Source organism: Caretta caretta, chromosome 5 (assembly GCF_965140235.1).
Source record: "Caretta caretta isolate rCarCar2 chromosome 5, rCarCar1.hap1, whole genome shotgun sequence".
Taxonomy (NCBI): Eukaryota; Metazoa; Chordata; order Testudines; family Cheloniidae; genus Caretta; species Caretta caretta.
The window spans coordinates 133,953,210-133,973,221 of record NC_134210.1 but is presented as its reverse complement, the minus strand read 5'-3'; the positions used below and the strand labels follow the sequence as shown (position 1 = coordinate 133,973,221).

General features: G+C 46.2%; 1 protein-coding gene across 9 annotated transcripts in view; it reads right to left on the bottom strand.

The window, feature by feature from the left end:
- Positions 1–376: 376 nt before the first annotated feature.
- Positions 377–20,012, bottom strand: part of LOC125636884 (T-cell acute lymphocytic leukemia protein 2) — a 95,332-nt gene continuing 75,696 nt past the window's right edge. For 8 of the 9 annotated variants that reach the window (XM_048850662.2, XM_048850663.2, XM_075128917.1 and 5 more), the window contains one exon: positions 12,732–17,073. In XM_048850662.2, coding sequence (XP_048706619.1) covers positions 16,710–17,073 — 364 coding nt within the window. In that variant the 3' untranslated portion in view covers positions 12,732–16,709. Of the gene's footprint in view, positions 414–12,731; positions 17,074–20,012 lie in introns of those variants that run through there. The other variant, XM_075128916.1, reaches the window with a different exon arrangement.

Sequence of the window (20,012 nt, the reverse complement as noted above, 5' to 3'; positions counted from 1 at the left end):
ATTTTTGACAAATATTTCTTAAGTTATTTGATTATTGAGCAGGGCAATTAAGTCACAAATATATTTTCCAAATGAAGTATTAGATGAATTTGGATATTTCAATTATGATACTTGATTATTATTTTGTTTCGTTGCTGGCCCACCTTGATTGCTGGGGCCTAAATCAAAGACCATTGAAGTCAATCGGAGGCTTTGGCTCAAGTCCTCGGAGCTCAGTTATTTAATTAACTGCGGTATACTTAGCTGTGTAACTGAAACATGATGTCTCAATTCCATGTTCTGGGGACTGTAGAGCAGGGGCAGCTTCCATTTCGGTGTGACAGTTCCTACACAGAATGTGTCACCATGTGTTCTCTCTGTCTCTCTTTCCCGGAGGCTTTATATTCATTCTTTATTTATTCCTTTTCCTTAATCTGAAATAGAAATAAGTTAGGTTGAAAAAAACAACATGTTCATGGCTAAGCATACGAATTATGATTGTCAGGCTGACTTTGATCCAGGTTTCCAGGGGCAGAAAAAAGCAGGATGTTTGATCTGGTCTGATATTCAGCTCGTTAAAATTCCACTTCACTATTTGCTGTCTAAAGTCACTGGTTCATAGAATCATAGAATATCAGGGTTGGAAGGGACCTCTGGAGGTCATCTAGTCCAACCCCCTGCCCAGAGCAGGACCAATCCCAACTAAATCATCCCAGCCAGGGCTTTGTCAAGCCTGACCTTAAAAACTTCTAAGGAAGGGGATTCCACCACCACCCTAGGTAACACATTCCAGTGTTTCACCACCCTCCTAGTGAAAAAGTTTTTCCTAATATCCAACCTAAATCTCCCCCACTGCAACTTGAGACCGTTACTCCTTGTCCTGTCATCTGCTTTCACTGAGAATAGTCTAAATCCATCCTCTTTGGATCCACCTTTCAGGTAGTTAAAAGCAGCTATCAAATCCCCCCTCATTCTTCTCTTCCGTAGACTAAACAATCCCAATTCCCTCAGCCTCTCCTCATAAGTCATGTGTTCCAGACCCCTAATCATTTTTGTTGCCCTTCGCTGGACTCTCTCCAATTTCTCCACATCCTTCTTGTAGTGTGGGGCCCAAAGCTGGACACAGTACTCCAGATGAGGCCTCACCAATGTCGAATAGAGGGGAATGATCATGACCCTCGATCTGCTGGCAATGCCCCTACTTATACAGCCCAAAATGCCATTGGCCTTCTTGGCAACAAGGGCACACTGTTGACTCATACCCAGCTTCTCGTCCACTGTCACCCCTAGGTCCTTCTCTGCAGAACTGCTGCCGAGCCATTCGGTCCCTAGTCTGTAGCCATGCATTGGATTCTTCCGTCCTAAGTGCAGGACCCTGCACTTATCCTTATTGAACCTCATCAGATTTCTTTTGGCCCAATCCTCCAATTTGTCTAGGTCCCTCTGTATCCTATCCCTACCCTCCAGCGTATCTACCTCTCCTCCCAGCTTAGTGTCATCCGCAAACTTGCTGAGGGTGCAATCCACACCATTCTCCAGATCATTAATGAAGATATTGAACAAAACCGGCCCCAGGACCGACCCTTGGGGCACTCCGCTAGATACCGGCTGCCAACTAGACATGGAGCCATTGATCACTACCCGTTGAGCCCGACAATCTAGCCAACTTTCTACCCACCTTGTAGTGCATTCATCCAGCCCATACTTCTTTAACTTGCTGACAAGAATACTGTGGTAACCTTTGTGGTAACCTCTGTGGTAACCTTTGTGGAAACCTTTTCCAAAAGCTGGAGTTAGGGCACGAATTTGCATGGTGCATGTCTGCAGAGTGGCATTTCCCCCCTGAGACTAGCATTTCCCATGGCAAACGTACCAGCTGGGTTTCATTTTTCAACTGGATCCATTTAAAAGCCTCGGCAACTGACCACTCATGTACTGCAGCTCACTTAGGAATAACGAAAGCAGTCACAGTCGGGACAGAGCCAACTGCGATGCGCAGAGAGGGAAAAGGTTGATTGGTTATTGGCAGTGGGCTGGAGAGCGAACCTGCATTCACCCAGCAGCAGTAGTTCCTGTCCCGCGTGGCTAGGCCTAGATCCCGACTCCAGGCATTGTGACATGGCGCACACGGTGACCTGGCACTGTGACCCATGTTGCAACACATTCACCACTCACTCCAATTTGGCCCAGCTGCGCCTTCTTCAAGAAGGAGGGGCAGCCAGGACAAACCTGAATGGTGGCCCCAGGTCACAATGCCCAGAGCTGGAAGCTGGGTCCAGCCCTGGGGGACAGGAGCTGTCGCTGCCATGTGAGGGCAGGGTAGGCTCATTTTCCAGCCCTGTGTGAAAACATGTGTCATACACCCCCTTTTGTCAATTGCATAATATGGTTGAAAAGGCACCATACATAAACCTAATTCCTCTGAGCTTCCCTCCCTATGAACTCCACCACTGAGCCATGGTGTAATTCAGGGGAAAGGGCTGAAATAGATGCCCCCATGAGAGGGTCTGTGCAATGCTTCATGTTTGCCCATCTCTAGTCTCAGCCAAGTCAATGGAAAATTTGCCTTTTTGCCTCGAATGACCTCTTTTACCCTGCTGTTTAGCCAGGCTGGCATTTTTATGGTCTGCTTCCTCTTAGGTTTTTATTTGGGGTGTGCATTTAGTTTGAGCCACTATTATGGTGTTTTTAAATAGTTTCCATGCAGCTTGGAGGCATTTCATTCTTGTGATTGTTCATTTTAATTTCCAGCTAACTAGCTTCCTCATTTTTGTGTAGTTCCCCTTTTCAAAGTTAAATGTTACTGTGGCGGGTTTCTTTGGTATTTTCCCTCCCAGAAGGATGTTATATTTAATTTCACTAAGGTTGCTATTACTGAGCAGTTCAGCTATATTCACCGCTTGGACCAGATTCAGTGCACCGCTTAGGACTAAATCAAGAATTGTCTCTCCCCTTGTGGATTCCAGGACCAGCTTCTCCAAGAAACAGACATTTCGTGGTGGCTAGAAATTTTATCTCTGCGTTCCATCCTGAGGTGACATGTTCCAAGCCACTATTAGGCTAGCTGAAATCCCCCATTATTATTCCTATTGCATTTGCTGTTTTTGTAGCATCTCTCTGTGCATTTCACAGTCCCCGTCACCATCCTGGTCAGGTGGTCAGTAGTATATTCCTGCTGTTATACTCATATTATTCAAGCGTGGAATTTCTATCCATAGAGATACTATGGTACAGTTTGATTTCATTGAAGATTTTTACTTATTTGACTCTATGCTTTCTTTCACCTGTAGAGTCACTTACAGTACGCTAGGGTCAGAACTGCCCAGGTTCATCTCCAAACTACACTCTAGTGCCCCTGTACAACTCTTGTGAGACAAGTATTGGGTTGTCTAATAAAGAAGGGACTTTGCCAGATGAAAAGCACATTTAAGTACAGCACCAAAGTTAAGTCCTCTTATGCGAGAGCCACTCATCTCCTGAGGAGGTGAATACTAGTTCCACAGCCTGCCCTGTCTTCTTTGAGTGTGCTCAGACATCCTCACCCCTTCCCCCCTTTCTGATCAGTCTGTCTCCCTTGCCCCCTCCGAAGAACAGTCTTCTACCTGCCTAACACTCTTGGTCCTCACCTCACATACCTACCTGTTCTGACGCCACTCCCCACCCAATTTCTTCCCTCTTTGCCTGTCTCACAGCAACTCATATTCCCTACTCCAGAACCTTGCTGTTTCCCAGAACAATGGTTAGGCAGCAAAACGAGGGGAGCCAGGACCGAGAGCCGTGAGTGTTTCTGGAAGTGTGGATTTGTGGGGGAATTTGGTGACCACCACACTAGCCCTGGTCTAAAAGCCATTTCCAGGTGTCATCCACCTAGTAAATGGCCAGTTCTCTAAGTGATCAAGTAAGGAGATTCCAGGGAAGGATAATAAAGTGTCAGCTGTTCTCTCCAGTTCTGAGACACACACTAACTCAACATTCTTCTTAAGGCTTCCCTTTTCTAGTCAGTAATAACAGGAGTTACACGTTCAGTGGAGAACCTACCCACTGAAGCGGAAGGCCAATGGCATTTTGGGCTATATAGGTATGGGCATTGCCAGCAGATCGAGGGACGTGATCGTTCCCCTCTATTTGACATTGGTGAGGCCTCATCTGGAGTACTGTGTCTAGTTTTGGGCCCCACACTACAAGAAGGATGTGGAAAAGTTGGAAAGAGTCCAGCGGAGGGCAACAAAAATGATTAGGGGACTGGAACACATGACTTCTGAGGAGAGGCTGAAGGAACTGGGATTGTTTAGTCTGCAGTAGAGAAGAATGAGGGGGGATTTGACAGCTGCTTTCAACTACCTGAAAGGGGGTTCCAAAGAGGATGGATCTAGACTGTTCTCAGTGGTAGCAGATGACAGAATGAGGAGTAATGGTCTCAAGTTGCAGTGAGGGAGGTTTAGGTTGGATATTAGGAAAAACTTTTTCACTAGGAGGGTGGTGAAGCACGGGAATGCATTGCCTAGGGAGGTGGTGGAATCTACTTCCTTTGACGCTTTTAAGATCAAGCTTGACAAAGCCCTGGCCGGGATGATTTAATTGGGGGTTGGTCTGGCTTTGAGCAGGGGGTTGGACTAGATGACCTCCTGAGGTCCCTTCCAATCCTGATATTCCATGATTCTATGATAAGCATGGTACACATTTCCCCTGTGACTATGACTCTCTTTGCCTTGCTTGGCCTGTACCACGATTTTAAAGTTGATTTCTTTGTGGATTTTGGTGGGTGAATAACAAATGTTATACACGTTGACTATCTAATGCAAGGCCGCTGATGTCTACAGGAAGACTTCCGTTAATTTCATTAAGCTTTGAATCAGGCCCTTAGTCATGAGCAATGATTTCCCCTGCCATGCCCCTCCTTGGCAATGGGGCTTGGCTAGGAAGAACCCCTCATGAGGTGTAATGCTGCTCCCACCCCATGGCTGGCACATTCTTGGAGCCTATGAAGGGTTGTGATAGAGTCTCCATTGCTGGACATTTTTAAAATCACGATAAGACATGGTGAGTGGGGAGAGCCTCCATGCCTAGTGATTGCAGCCCATGGTAGCAGCCCCGCCTGGCAGTTATGGGGTAGGGGAACCCAGGCCCTCCCACTCCACCAGGTTGTGACCCAGGGGCCCTCTTGAGCACCATACTCCTGCAGTCCGGCTAACGCTGTCCCCTGGGTCTCTTCCTATGTCTCTGCCCCACCCCTTGGAGCATGTTGTGGCTGGCGGTTGTCCCCAGTGAACTGGTCCACGGGTCGCAGCTGGGTAGAATGTCAGCTCTGTGAAGCAGAGCTCCCTCTGGGAATCCTTCCTGGCGTAGTCCCTCTGCAGCGGTGAGTGCAGGCCTGCCTCTCTCCTCCCGCTATCCTGCTGTGCTGAAGAGACACCCTTTAAAGTCCTTTCTCCAACTGGAGCATGCCCCGTAGACTGGTGGGGCGGGGCTTCCCAGGCCCAGACTTGTTCCTGCACCTTTAACTCTCCAGTGTGTGGTTTAGCCACCCCATCACAGATGTCTTGCTCAAAGCTATGCTCTAGTTCAAACAGGAATTAACCCAGGGCAGGTCTATGGCCTATGCTGTGCAGGAGGTCACACTAGCTGATCACAGTGGTCCCTTCTGGCCTTGGAATCTATGAATCTGTGGTCCCTCTGTAGGAAGACCCCGCAAAACTTGAATCCAGGAGCCTTGGGCTCCAAGAATCCTGCCTTAATCAACTATGTGGTTTATAATCCCTGTCATCAGACTAAAGCATGTGTAGCTGGGATGTATATTCATACATGAAGGGTGGGGTTTTCAGAACTGCTCAGCATTGGCCTAACTCTGCTCCGACTGGAGTTTTACCATTGACTTGAATGGAAGCAGAGGTAGGCCAACATCAAGCCATAACATACTGATACATCAACAAAAGTATCCGTTATTTCTGTGTTTGAGCGAAACATAGAAATATGTACCTTATGTGAACCTAATATTTATTAGAGTTGATTCTTTGAACCATTCCCCCCTTTGATTCTTCCCTTTGCACCTGCTGCTTTAAAAGTACAATTACAGCAATGAAAACCGATGGATTTAGAGTCTGTTGCTTTATCTCTGGCTTTAAAGATTTAAGGATGTGACTTTAAAGTGACCTCTGACCCACAGGTCAGCAGTTAAGCTGTCCATTCTCCCCCTGTCCTTTCTCACTTAGCCTTCAAAGAACAAAAGTCAGTCGTGCATTGCTCACCCCTGTTTTCACTTGGTCATCTCAGGCAATTCCCTTATGTCTAAAAAATTTCGTAGGGAGCAATCTTAAATGCATATGAATGACTTATTAACCATCTTTCAAATAGTTCCCTGAAACATATCAGACCAGCATCAGTCTTTTCCCGGTCAGTGGTTTCTGGAGTTTCCCAGCAAGCTAAATATTGTCCTTTTAAATATCATTCGAGGATCCTTATTGGTGTCCAGTTGTAGTACCTATTCAGTACCAGGATCCATCACCATAGCCTAAAATCAGAGACTGACAATTGTGTTGCCGTTGCTACACTGCACTCTTTCTCACAATAACCTTTTCAGATCGTGCCTTTGATAGCCTTTTTTTAATCAAATCCAGCAGGATAAGAAATCCACTGATTCCCCCCCGCCCTACACACACTTACACTGCTCAGCTCACGTTCCTCTCATGGTGTTCAGAGTCAGCATAGCTAACGGAGCTGTTGCAGAGACCCTGTGCTAAGCATGGCAAACAACATGCCACTAAATCTCCACTACCATGGAGGCTGCTGCATGAAGAGAGCAAGGACCTACTTTCCATATTTCAGCCAGTAAAGAGCATTTCTATCTGTTGCTATTTACCTGATTGCAGATCTATGATTAATTATTGCCCCCTGCATATTGACTGGTAACCTGGCTTTCTCTGATAGCCAGTGGCTTGTTCCTGCAGTCACTGAAGTCAATAGCAAAACTCCCACTAACATCAATAATACAGAGGCGTGCCCAAAATGAATTCTAGAGCCTGCTCTAAAGTCAATGGGCGACTTTCTAATGCATTCAGTGGGCTTTGGATCAGGCTGTAACCTAGTATGTCTCCTTTCGCAAAAGAAAATAGAACACTATTCTACAGCAATTACCCCAAACCCTGCAATGTCACTGTTGCAAGCTGTACTGTTTTGTACCATTGCACTAGAATTTTGTACAAAGGATCCAATGATTATAAAAATGGGGACATTATCGGTACAAGTCATTCACATTCTAAACGTGCTACATGAAGAACTGGGATGTTTATCAAACACAGAGGTGAAAAATAGAATCCTAGGGCCAAATCCGGAGGCCGTTACTGAAAGAACTGGATTGCCGGGAACAATTCTGCCCTGGGAGGAGATGGCCCAGATAGCTTTCTTGTAAGAGAACAATAGTGTCTAGAGGCCCGTAAGCTCTTGGATGCCTCACTGTGCTCTGTATAGATGTAGTAAGAGACCATTCTTCTTCTGAAGAGCTTACTGCCTAAATAGATATGACAAAGGAAGTATTACCCTGCTTGCTTTACAGATGGGGAATTGAGGCCCAGAGAGGGAGTGACTTGCTCAGAGTCACCCAGTAAGTCTATGGCAGAGCCAGGAATTGAACCACATCTCCTGAATCCCAGTCCAATGCCTTTATCACAAGACTAGCCTTCTCCTTAAACCATGCGTTAGGCACCACTGGGGCTGGTAGCCAACAGTTTTTCTTTACTAGATGGGCACTTTAACTAAACACCCCACAGTGGCCATATAGTTCTTCCCATAGCTAGCTCTTCTGACCTCTAACTGCTATGATACAAGCACTCTATATTCAGAGGTAGGTCAGTATTGAGACAATGGTGAGCAGCCAGAGCTAGGGCGTTAAAATGGACTGACCACCTGTGACGAGGTAGTCTGCCTCCTTAAGTGTAAAATGGTGAGCCGTCAGCCCATGCCCCCATCATGTGGGGTGGCCCTTTGTGATTTTGAAAGACACAATCTATATACACAAGACATAGGAGATATTGATAGGGATGAAGAGGTACTGGGAATGAGTGGTGCTCAGGAGGAAATCCTGTCACTGTGTCTTCAAGGGCCCAGAGCCAGAAGCCTGGCTGAAAGGGCTAGGCAAGGCTCTCTTCTCACCCAACCAATTACGGATGAGTTAGGGGAAGGGATGAGCATAAATGCTGCCTCCTCCCTCACAGTTGGGCAAACACCAACAGGAGAAGGCTGGCCTGCTGAACCCTCTCAGCCTGGGGACTACCTGGGGAAAAGGGGCCAGTGGAGGGAGAAGCTGACTAAGAACCTACAGCTGGCTAAATTACAACCCAGCTCCAAGGATTGTAGGTGTCCCTAAACCTCTGACTGCTAGAAGCTGGGACTGGATGACAGGGGATGAATCACTCAAAATTGCCCTGTTCTGTTCATTTCTTCTAAAGCACCTGGCTCTGGCCACTGTCGGAAGACAGGATAGTGGGCTAGATGGAACATTGGTCTGACCCAATGTGGCCTTTCTTATGTTTCTAAGGAGAAGAGCTGGGGCCTCTTGCTTAAGGAGAGACAGAGGGATGGGTGAACTCACAGCCTGGCTTCCAGGGGAGAGCTGGGAACTCCTGTATTGAGGGAATGACCATTTGAAGCACAACCCCAGTTTGGGGCATCTCCTGAACCAGGGTGAGAGCTGACTAGGACTCTTATATGGACCTAGAGTGGGGTGACCTGGAGCGACTAACAAAGGGATTTATACTTTGTAGAACCACGTAATAAATCAGACCCCACGAAGAGGGTACATGTTCTGAACCAACCTAAGACTGGACAATTGATTGAAAGAACTTGAAGGGTGTTGAGCGCAACACAACTGCAGGGCCAGAAAAGGCCACAAGGGGGGCGTACAGGAAGGGTGTGCCCGCTCACATCACCTTATCTACCAGTGTGCTGCACTCTATTGGTATTTGTTTTTGTATGTTTGCATTTCCCTTAGTGGTGTATGTGTTAAGAATCTTCTGGTCCCAATTTAGTACCTGTGGTAATGGTTGGGGTGCAATCTTTGTGGCACCAGGTCTCTAAGGGTAGGTCTACACTACAATTAAAAAATCCTTGGCAACAAGTCTCAGAGCCTAGGTCAGGTGACTCAGGCTTGTGGGGCTCAGGCTGTAGGGCTATAAAATTGCAATGTAGACATTTGGGCTCGGGCAGGAGACCGGGCTCTGAGATCCCCACAAGTCAGCTGGCCAGGTAGGGTTGCCAATTTTGGTTGGATGTATTCCTGGAGTTTTCATCATATGACATCATCTTTAATTAAAGATTAATCTTTAATTCCTGGAGACTCCAGGCTAATCCTGGAGGTTTGGCAACCATATGACCAGGACCGGCCATGCCCATACTGCAGGTATTTCATTGCAATATAGGCAGTCCCTTAGGGACTCGGGTAGCAGAAAGGTATCCACTACGCTACCTGCTAACATCCACCTTTCTAAGAGAACAACTCAAGCTTGCTCTGGAATAGTGGGCCACAGTGGGCCACACTCCTGTTAATGTACTTCACATGTTGGTTCCAATGGACACCCATTAGAGGGTTCAGCACTAGGTATATATGTACAGCACTGAGAATGTCTGTTTTGTGAAGACATCAAGCTGGGCTACATCAGTCTCCATTTGTACTGGGTGGAAGCAAACAATCCTACCTTTTTGCAACAAGGAGAGCATTGAGATGCCCCTTCTTTCTCTACTTTCCATCCAGTTATTTTGGTTGCTGCCAAGAGATGCCTCCTTAATTGGTCTTAACTACAGATGCTTTCCACATGGCAGGGCATGCTTCCTTCCCTCCCCACCAAAAGTGGTTAATCTCCTCTGTGCCATGTTACCAGATGTGCCCATTACTTTGGGGCATATTCATTTACTTGGGTTACTCTTCTGGGGCAGGGGAGAGGGGGATTCTGTAATTCTATTAATGCGCTGCTTATGTCACTTGTGTGTTCATATGGAGCTCTACTCCTTCCTTCTGCAGGTCCCCTCCCAATGGAGCTATCCTGCAGGACCTAGGTTCCCCAGGACTGGGTTCCTCCAGCCCTAGAACTAGATGAACGTACACGAACACACACACAAACAAACCGGGCAAGTCTGAGTGGACCGGGTCAATCAGCTCTCAAGCTGATCCCCTTATCTGTCCCTGTACTCAGTGGTCTGAGCCACAGGTTTAACACATCCCTATCCCACGTTCACGTCACAATTGTACTGGTAGTAACCCATTTGATGAGCAAACCCCACAGTATTTTTGGGCACCCCAGGGATCTTTAGCTTAGGTAAAAGAAGCGTTGCTGCAGAGTAAATGGGGGAAGCTAAAAACACAAAAGAGTAAAGTTCAGAGAGAGTGAGAGAGAGAAGCAACCAGCCTAACCATGAAAGTTATTTATTGAATAATAGTGATAACTACACAAGGAGGGCTAAACCAACATAACATACATTATTAAAGGTTAATACCTGAGGTAGAAAGGAAAACAGTGAGAGAGAGGAGGGGGATCTCACCCACTCCATGAGGCTTGAACTGGTCGGGGTTCCCAGGTGATGGTGGTGGCTCAGGGTCCTGAGTGCTGGAGACAGGCAGAGCCCCCAGCACCATCAGTCAGGAGATGGAGTCCCAGTGGAACTGATGTGTAGTTTGGATCTAAGCATCAGAACACTTACTTGGGCATAGGTAGGGGTTTTTGTAGAAAAAATACAACGGTTCAAGGGAGAACACTAGATTTGTTTATAGGTAAACTGATGACTCAAGGGTTTTCTTTAGGCTAGACAATAGGAGCTGATCACTCTTGGCTATGGGTGGTGTTTTCTTCCAGGGAGCTCACAATACAACTAGGCTGCTTCAATATTTTGGATATCAATCAAGGATTTGGTCTGTTAATTGCTGAGCTGGGTGTGTGCAGGCGTAGGTTCGTTAACATCTGGAGCAGAGATTCCCATGATGCAGTAAGAAAAGGAGTACTTGTGGCACCTTAGAGACCCTGCTTTTCTGGTCCCCGAGTTCAGTGTGGTTCTCTGTTGTCCATTCTGTATGCAAATTGAGATGACTCCCTGTCCCATCTTTCATGCAGATGAGGCTAGGGGAGTTGTCTCTGTTCTTCATTCTGTATGCTAATGGAGATGTCTTAATCTTGTCACCCTTGTCAGGAGGGGTCTGGGTGTGTCTCCCAAGGCCCTTCACTGCTCTCTGCAAGTTTTTTTCTCTGATGGGTTTTGGTTTAAACAGAGGCTGGGGGGGGGGGGGGGGTTGTCTTTCATGAGTCAGACAGGCTAGATTTAATAATTTTATTAAGATGATGTTAAAATAAAAGAAATGGTACAGAGTTTAAGCTTAGAAGTTTCTGGTTATCAGGGAATAAGGTACAGATTATCAAGGGGTGCAAAGTTCGATTTAAGATCAGATGACGTAAGGAATACATAATTTGCAATATCCCTGATTGGGAGTGAAAGGTTAACGGGTCAAAGTACAGACATTGAGATATGAGGGTATGTTGTTCATATAATGGCCATGTTCAGGTGTTGCACCCTGGTTCCCCAAGAACACAGAGCTGACTGGTATCAGCCATGCCTTGCGCAGGTCACACACACACTGTGTCACACAGCCCCGCTTTACAGAAATTGTTGGTGTCCAGTGGGAAGCTCTGCAGGGGCCTTAAAACTACAGGTCTTATTCTCCTGACACTGAGGCTGCTTTACCCCACACTGGTGATTTTAAGGGGCATGAGTGTAAATGAGATTCAGGCCCCAGATTTTCTTCCTCCAGAGCCCTTTGGCCCGATCACGCTTTTTTCAAGCAAATCTCCCATTGAAGTTAACAGACCCAAGTTCTCAGAGCCTCCATTCCTATAGTTGGAATGAGTCCCAGAGCAGGCATGAGCCCCATCTCCAAGTGACAGGAGACCCTCTTCCCATCTTTTCACCACAGCATTCTCACCACTGGCCTTCCTAGACCCCATCCAACAACCACTGGGGACTAGATTGTAAAACCAACCCTTTGGGAACAGGCATGGGCCAGAAACAAACTCTGGATTCTAAAAAGAAAAGGAGGACTTGTGGCACCTTAGAGACTAACCAATTTATTTGAGCATAAGCTTTCGTGAGCTACAGCTCACTTCATCGGATGCATTTGAGCTTATGCTCAAATAAACTGGTTAGTCTCTAAGGTGCCACAAGTACTCCTTTTCTTTTTGCGAATACAGACTAACACGGCTGTTACTCTGAAATCTGGATTCTAAGCATCACTGAGCTTTGGGGATATTTGAAATTCAAACCTGGATCCCAATAAGAACATGGCAAGTGGCCCCTATCTGAACATCGCAGTCTGTTGGGGTGTTCAAAATCCACAACTGGGTCCCAGTCTTTTGAATTGTGAAATTTTGGGGGAAAAATTAACATTTTTGCAACACATTTTACTGATCTACAACTTTTTGATCAACCGAAGAGCTGGCCATAATCTTTCAAACATTGACACTTTGATGAAACATTGACCAAAAAAAAGTAAGAACATTTTCCAAAAAAATATAGGGACGTGGTTTGGTTTTGTCCTTGGTTTTTTGGACCATCTCTAACTTCTAAGCATTGCCGGTAAACTATTCTGAAGAATCAGAAGCAGCGTGTCAGTGACTAACATGAAAATGGTCCTGGTGTTATAATTCATTCTGCTTTACTATTTGATATCCCCTGCCAGATGTTTTTTGAATTTAAGAGTAAAGTTTAGAAAGATAAAAAGGTTAGTTTCTTAAATAATTTATTTTGAATATATTAGCAGTTAAATAACACTGTATACAACAAAATGTGATCGGTTACACCATATTTGTTCACAGCCATACAGATAAGAAATCACAAAAAACGAAGAGAAGACCTGACAAACAAATCTTTGGTAGATAAATCTAGTCACACACATGCTGTACCTCCGAGTAGGAGATCCTAAATGAAAAGAGAACAAAAACATTTGAACCAAAAATAAGAAAAGTTTTCAATATATAAATAACAAGCATTTCACATTACTTAATTGCTAGGCTTTCTTCCCTTTCCTTGACAACAATACTCAGCTCAAAGAATGGATCTGTTTTGACTTGCTTTGCTGATGAGAAAACATTTCCAATGATAGCAATGGGCTGATGGAAAGAATAGCGCCAACAATCCTCACATGTAAATGTTTACACCTATTTGGCCAAATCCTTGGTGTAACTCCATCGAAGCCAGCAGATACCCAGGATGAGAAGCTAGCCCATTACATTTGAGCCTATGCCTAGAATAGACAATATCAATCCAAGTAGCCACATTCAAGTGGGCATAGGAAAGGATAAAGCATGAACTTCACAGATCATGAAAAAGACTCTTGGCGTGTTTCCACTCAGATGTTTCCACTTCACTCATTTCATGTCCTCAAAGCGCCAAAATCTAGGAGTAACTAGGCTGGAAACCAGAGCTCTTTGAAAAATAAAATTAATTGTTCACTAAAAATTTTTTTGTCAGTATTTGAAATGTTTCTACTAGCTCCACTGTGCAATACAGCAGCAATCACAGAGCCACAGCAGAAATGTTTTTGACAAACTTTAGTCTTCGTAAGTGTTCAGATCAGCAAAAAACCATGCCTGGGCCAAATCTTTTCCTTGTCAGCTCCCCTGAGACAAATGAATATATAGGGAATGTGGACATGTTTGTATGTTAGGTGTGTGTGATTCTGATAGGAAACTGATCATCGGGTGACAGATTCCCTGTGCTACGAGCGTAAATGTTGCAAGCAATGTAATGCATTCAAAGCCCTAACTACAGTTTCTGAAGACGGCTCATCTTCTCACTAGGAGGCAGAAGCAGCCAAGGAGATCGGGCAGAGCACGGGTCACTTCCTCTTGTTGAACCATAATGAATGTACTTCAATCTCAGATATGCGTGCCACCTCCCGATCTCTGTGAACTCAACGGGCGTTTTGTCAGTGACTGCAGCAGGAGCAGGATTTGACCCAGAAACCCTTTACATTTGAATCCCTAGACTTTCTACCTGCTGTTCAAGTTGATTTTTTAACACCTCCGAGCTGTTCAGATCATAGAATCATAGAATCATAGAATATAAGGGTTGGAAGGGACCCCAGAAGGTCATCTAGTCCAACCCCCTGCTCGAAGCAGGACCAATTCCCAGTTAAATCATCCCAGCCAGGGCTTTGTCAAGCCTGACCTTAAAAACCTCTAAGGAAGGAGATTCTACCACCTCCCTAGGTAACACATTCCAGTGTTTCACCACCCTCTTAGTGAAAAAGTTTTTCCTAATATCCAATCTAAACCTCCCCCACTGCAACTTGAGACCATTACTCCTCGTTCTGTCATCTGCTACCATTGAGAACAGTCTAGAGCCATCCTCTTTGGAACCCCCTTTCAGGTAGTTGAAAGCAGCTATCAAATCCCCCCTCATTCTTCTCTTCTGCAGGCTAAACAATCCCAGCTCCCTCAGCCTCTCCTCATAACTCATGTGTTCCAGACCCCTAATCATTTCTGTTGCCCTTCGCTGGACTCTCTCCAATTTATCCACATCCTTCTTGAAGTGTGGGGCCCAAAACTGGACACAGTACTCCAGATGAGGCCTCACCAATGTCGAATAGAGGGGAACGATCACGTCCCTCGATCTGCTCGCTATGCCCCTACTTATACATCCCAAAATGCCATTGGCCTTCTTGGCAACAAGGGCACACTGCTGACTCATATCCAGCTTCTCGTCCACTGTCACCCCTAGGTCCTTTTCCGCAGAACTGCTGCCTAGCCATTCGGTCCCTAGTCTGTAGCTGTGCATTGGGTTCTTCCGTCCTAATCCGTCAGATCTTTGCTGACACAGGAGGGCAACACCGATACTCAAATGAACTGACTGGTGAGGAACATTCTACAGTGCAATTGCTCTCCCACTCCACGTGGTCATCCTTAAACACCTGACAATTGCCTGAGATACTTAAATGTTACCATCTCAGTATCTGCTATATAATTTAGGTATTCCCTACAGCAGTGGTTCTCAAACTTATTTGATTGGGCCCCCCTTCTTCATGTCTGTAGTGGTTTATGTGTCCCCCCCGGTACATATACCACCACCCAGCTCTAAAGGCAGAGCGGAGAGCAGCAGCTGCTGGCCAGGTGCCCAGCCAGTACCAGCACAGAAGCGAGGGTGGCAATGTGAAAAGTTTCAGAGGAGCAGCCGTGTTAGTCTGTATTCGCAAAAAGAAAAGGAGGACTTGTGGCACCTTAGAGACAAACAAATGTATTTGAGCATTAAGCTTTCGTTAGCTACAGCCCACTTCATCAGATGCATCAATATCACCATTCACAGCAGACTTAGCGCCCCATTGCCACCCTTACTTCTGCGTTGCTACAGCCACGCCGACTGACAGTCAGAGCCCCACCACATCCGGGTGAGGGATTGGGGGTGCGGGGAAAGGACAGCCTGAGCCCAGGCTGCCTCGGTGAGGGATTGAGGAGGGGGGAAGGAGAGCTCAAGCCCCGGCTGCCTTCCAGTGAGGGATTGAGGGGGGCGGCAAGGCTCTGCCTGTTCCCTTTATCCCTGCTTCCCGGCTTCTGCACGAGCCCCAGCCACGCGGGACTGACAGTCAGAGCCCAGAGTGCATAAAAAAACCAAACCCACACAACCAGAGTGCCCACATTCCTTGACACATTCCCGTGCCTCCCTTGGGAGGCCCACCCCATCGTTTGAGAACCACTGGAAGCGTGCCAAATGGGCACACATATTTGCTGAAAAATCTGGACTCATGCGGGCCTGTATTCTGGCCAGCAACAGCTTCACAGAGTCCCCGCTTCCTGCTCTTGTTTGGCGTGGTCTGCAGTTGGTGTGGAATTTGCCTAGAGGTTTGCATACAGGGGCCTTTGCTGGGCCAGGGGATTCATGTACATAAGGCTACCTCCTGGCCCTTTAAGTCCTGCCATGGAAGGTCGGAGGAGCAGCCTCTCTGTGGATTTTGAATGGAGCCAGAATGAGGACGGCCAGTTCCTCCGCCCCAGTGCTCCCACAGCTGGGTATAGATTTGCTGATGGACTCTCTCCACTGCATCTGCTGAAACTTCGCCCATAACATTTCTTCTTTCAACATAGCTGGCATTTCTGTTTTAATTTCTTGGTGGCTGGTTTTTTATATTCTCATTTGTGCTTCATTCTGATGTTAGAGAGCCCTTCAGTCTTACAGACAAAGGCAAAGCAAGATCCAGCAGCTGGAAGCGACATGTTAGAAAAATTCAATACAGAAATAAGATGTAAACTCTTAGCTTGGAACTGCTGACCAAGGGATGTGGTAAATGCTCCATCGCTTGGAACCTTTCAGTCGAGGCTGGATATTGTTTAAGTGAAACACGCTAGCTAAGCCACAAGCCTTATGTAGCAAGGAAGAATAATCTCTTCCACTGCAGCTCTCACTGGATGAAATTCTATGGCCTCTGTTACACAGGGGCTCAGATCATACTGGTCCCCTCTTGGCTTTGATTTTTTCCATGAATCTGTGAAATCACTACATTGAATCCTTGCAAATTCCCAAGAGTCCCACTCCCTAGTCATCCAAGCCATTGTCCTCCTTCCACCTCCTTTCCTTTTAAATAAAAATATATTTAATGCAACAGTAATAGATATAAATAGATAAATACTGTACAGAGGCAAACAATCCACACGTTATGCAAAGGGGACGATCAAACTAACACCAGGACTGCATCACTCACTGCCCTGCTACGGAGACGACGACTCTGACCAGCACTCTGCGATGTTGCTGCTTGTGCCCGGAGAAGGGACTCCACAGTCTTCAATCAGAGTCAGTTCCTCCATGCTCTGCAAATGTGGGGCTTGTTGGAACAGCCCCAGTATACTCCCCCGGGCAGTCACTCCTGCCTGAGGCAGGCCCTGCTCCCCCAGGATCTTGACAAGGAAGTTGATGTACCTCATGGCCAAGCGGAGTGTCTCGTTCTTGCTCAGTTTTTTGTCCGGAGGGTGGGTGGGGATGAGCTTCCTCAGCTTGGCAAAGGCGCTGTTGACGTTTTGTTGCCTCCACCGCTCCCTGGTGTTGGTGAAGATCTTTCTGGTCATGCTCAAGGCTCTGAAAAGCAAAGAGGACCATAAGGGGAAGTTAGAGGCCTCAGACCTGCCTTCAGGCTGTATAATGCTATTATTCCATGGGAGATGAGAGTGTTGCTAGCGATTTGAAATGTATCCCTGCCCTGGCTGATGGATTGCCATTCCCAACTATGAATTAACCGTAACCCCTGTGTCCCACTCCCTGCCCACACTACGATCTCAAACACAGTAACTGCAGTGGGATATAGAGAACTAGCTTTGTATTGTCAGAGGATTAGGAAGGAGCACACGTAGGGACAGATCCTGACTTCCCCCAGACAGTGCTTTTATGGTACCCCAAGGGGTTGCAAAGCTGGCTTATCCAGACATCTGAGGGCTCTTCTGGCACGAAGGAATCCCCAGGTAGCATAGAGGAAGTGCCACACCACTGCTCCTCACAGAGCCCAGCGCAGGAGGTCTACTGGGGAGGGGACATGGCCAGAGAGCAGCAGCATTCTGACAATCCCAAGACAGCATAACTGCCCCTCTGGGGACCATTACCAGCTGACACAAGTTACACTAGCCCTGAAATTGCTCTGAATTGTGCTTGGGGCCAAACCACCCGGAGTCCAACCTCTGAATAGGGCAAAAAGGGATAAATATGGCATACAACCACTGCTGCCCACCTCCACCCTGGGTCCTAAACCAAGCAAAGCCCAGCTGGACCCAAGGATTGGGCCCCTGACATCTACCAATCACCATGAGAAATACTCCCCCTAAGGAAAAAGCACTAGTGCATTGTAGCATTGTCTAATTATGACTGAGACTGTAGAATATGTTAGTACAACCCTTCAGGGAAGCAGTGGTCTGCTTCTCCTTCCAATCCACGTTAATCTCTTGTTGCTGGAAGTAAGGACTTCTCAGCAACGGGATGTGTGCTCATCACTAGAACAGTCGGGGCTCAAGGGGTAGGGAAAAGCAACGTGGAAAAGCTGTAAACGCTCAATGGAAAGATACTAACTCTGGTTTTATTTTCACCGCTCAGTGTTGGTGAGTCTGCTATAAATGCTACTGCACTGGGCTCTGCAGGGGAAACTGTGACAAAAAATCTGAGTTTTCAGCTAAAATGTAGCTTTCCTAGCTTTAACCAGCTTATATCGCAGGCTACACAGAGTATAGAGCCCAATTTCCAGACCAATACGGCCTTACAGTGAGCCTAAAGTAATTTGCATTCTATAGTATTTAAATGTGGTTCACAGATAGGATTTCACAAAGTACGCATCATAGGCCGGACTCTGCTCCTATTGATGTCACTGGCGGCAGAGTTAGGCCAATGCTGAGCTCTTCTGAAAATCCTACCCTAAGTTGATTTGTATCCACCATTAGGCGCTTAGACCCTTCTGCTGCTCAGTGATTTACACCGCCCTTCTTTTTTTTCTAGACTAAGTATTCCTTCTCCACTGCCCTTCACATCCATAGCTCAGAATTATCCACTGATTTCATCCCCTCACTGCACAGTCTTTGCTAGGCGATCATCATCATCTTTTCACTTATGAAGCGCTCCTTGTGCAGGTGACATGGTTTGAGCAGGGGCTGGAAGGCAAACATTATGTGACTTGCACAAGTTCACACAGGAAGTCTGTGGCAGAACTGGGAGTTCAAAACCAGATCTTCTAAGTCCTGATCCAGCACCCTAAATACCAAACCATCAGGAAAATACTGTCAGCATTACTATGATTTATTTTACAGTAGTGCTTAGAAGGCCAGTCAGAGATTGATGCCCAATTGCATTAGGCACTGTACATATATACAGTGTTATATAGTCCCTGACCATAGAGCTTTCAATCTTAATGCGTTGGACATGAAAGCATTGAACAGAGATGCAAAATCCCCTGAGCTCTTCACTGAATATGCATCCTTCCATTTTTTAAATATGTTTTCATGGCTAATCCCCAGCTCTGCTTTGGTATCTTCAGTTATATTCAGTCAGGTCCTAGAACATTTGTATTTTGTTATAATTTCGCAGCTGCTATCAAGACCTGATTTTTCTAAACTGTGTTTTACCAGAGGGTAGAATGATCTCACCAAAACACCCTTGTCTCTCTTAAAAAAACAAAAAGCAGAAATGTTGGGTCCTACTGGATTGTTCCTGCAGGGAATCTTCTCTCATTCATTTCGTGCTGCTGGTTTCTTACCTTACGGTTGCACAACAGAGCGTATATTTCATTTATCTCTTGAACCCATTTAAAAGAGCTAGTTTGTACTTTACTTGCCAAAACACTGCAGAAGTCTGGGTATTGCGCTGACTTTGTACATCATGTTCCCCATCCTCATCCCTGATTTGGTACAGAAGTTGCCTGGATGCTTATGCTTTCTCTTTTTAACGAGGTCTTCCTCGCAGCTGCTTATTATAATCATGTGCAGCTTATGCTGGTTGCTTTGCTGAAAGAGAAGTTTATTCTTGTGTGAAAGCAGATACATGGCAACTCTCCAGGGCTGGGCTGTTTATTTTATTAGTGGCAATGGCACCCATTACAGTCTGGACTTCAATAGTGGCATGTGCATTGTAATAGTTCTGAGTCTGTTTAACGCCTACTTTAAATCCAGAGTGCAAATACTGACCAACGGCCTGAGGTTTACTTATAGCACTGAGAGAAATGCTCCAGGAGAATGGTTTAGAATAGATCACTGGCCTCACTTCAGCAAATCCCTCCAAGTATTTGATCCCATCATGGCAGGGGTGTTATTTTTGGAAAGATGAGCACTGCCCACTCCTTCCCATCATTCTTTCTTTGGCTCCCCTCTCTTTTTTCAGTGGAGGACAATACCGGATTTGTGAACACAAGTCCTGTAAGCAAACAGCTGTCTTTATCAGTCCAGCTCCTGTGTGACATATTAAAAATGTACCACTGCATCCCTGACATTTGTTCAAGATCAGCAAACACCACACTCCCGCCCCCCATGAATCCTTTTTACAGAGTC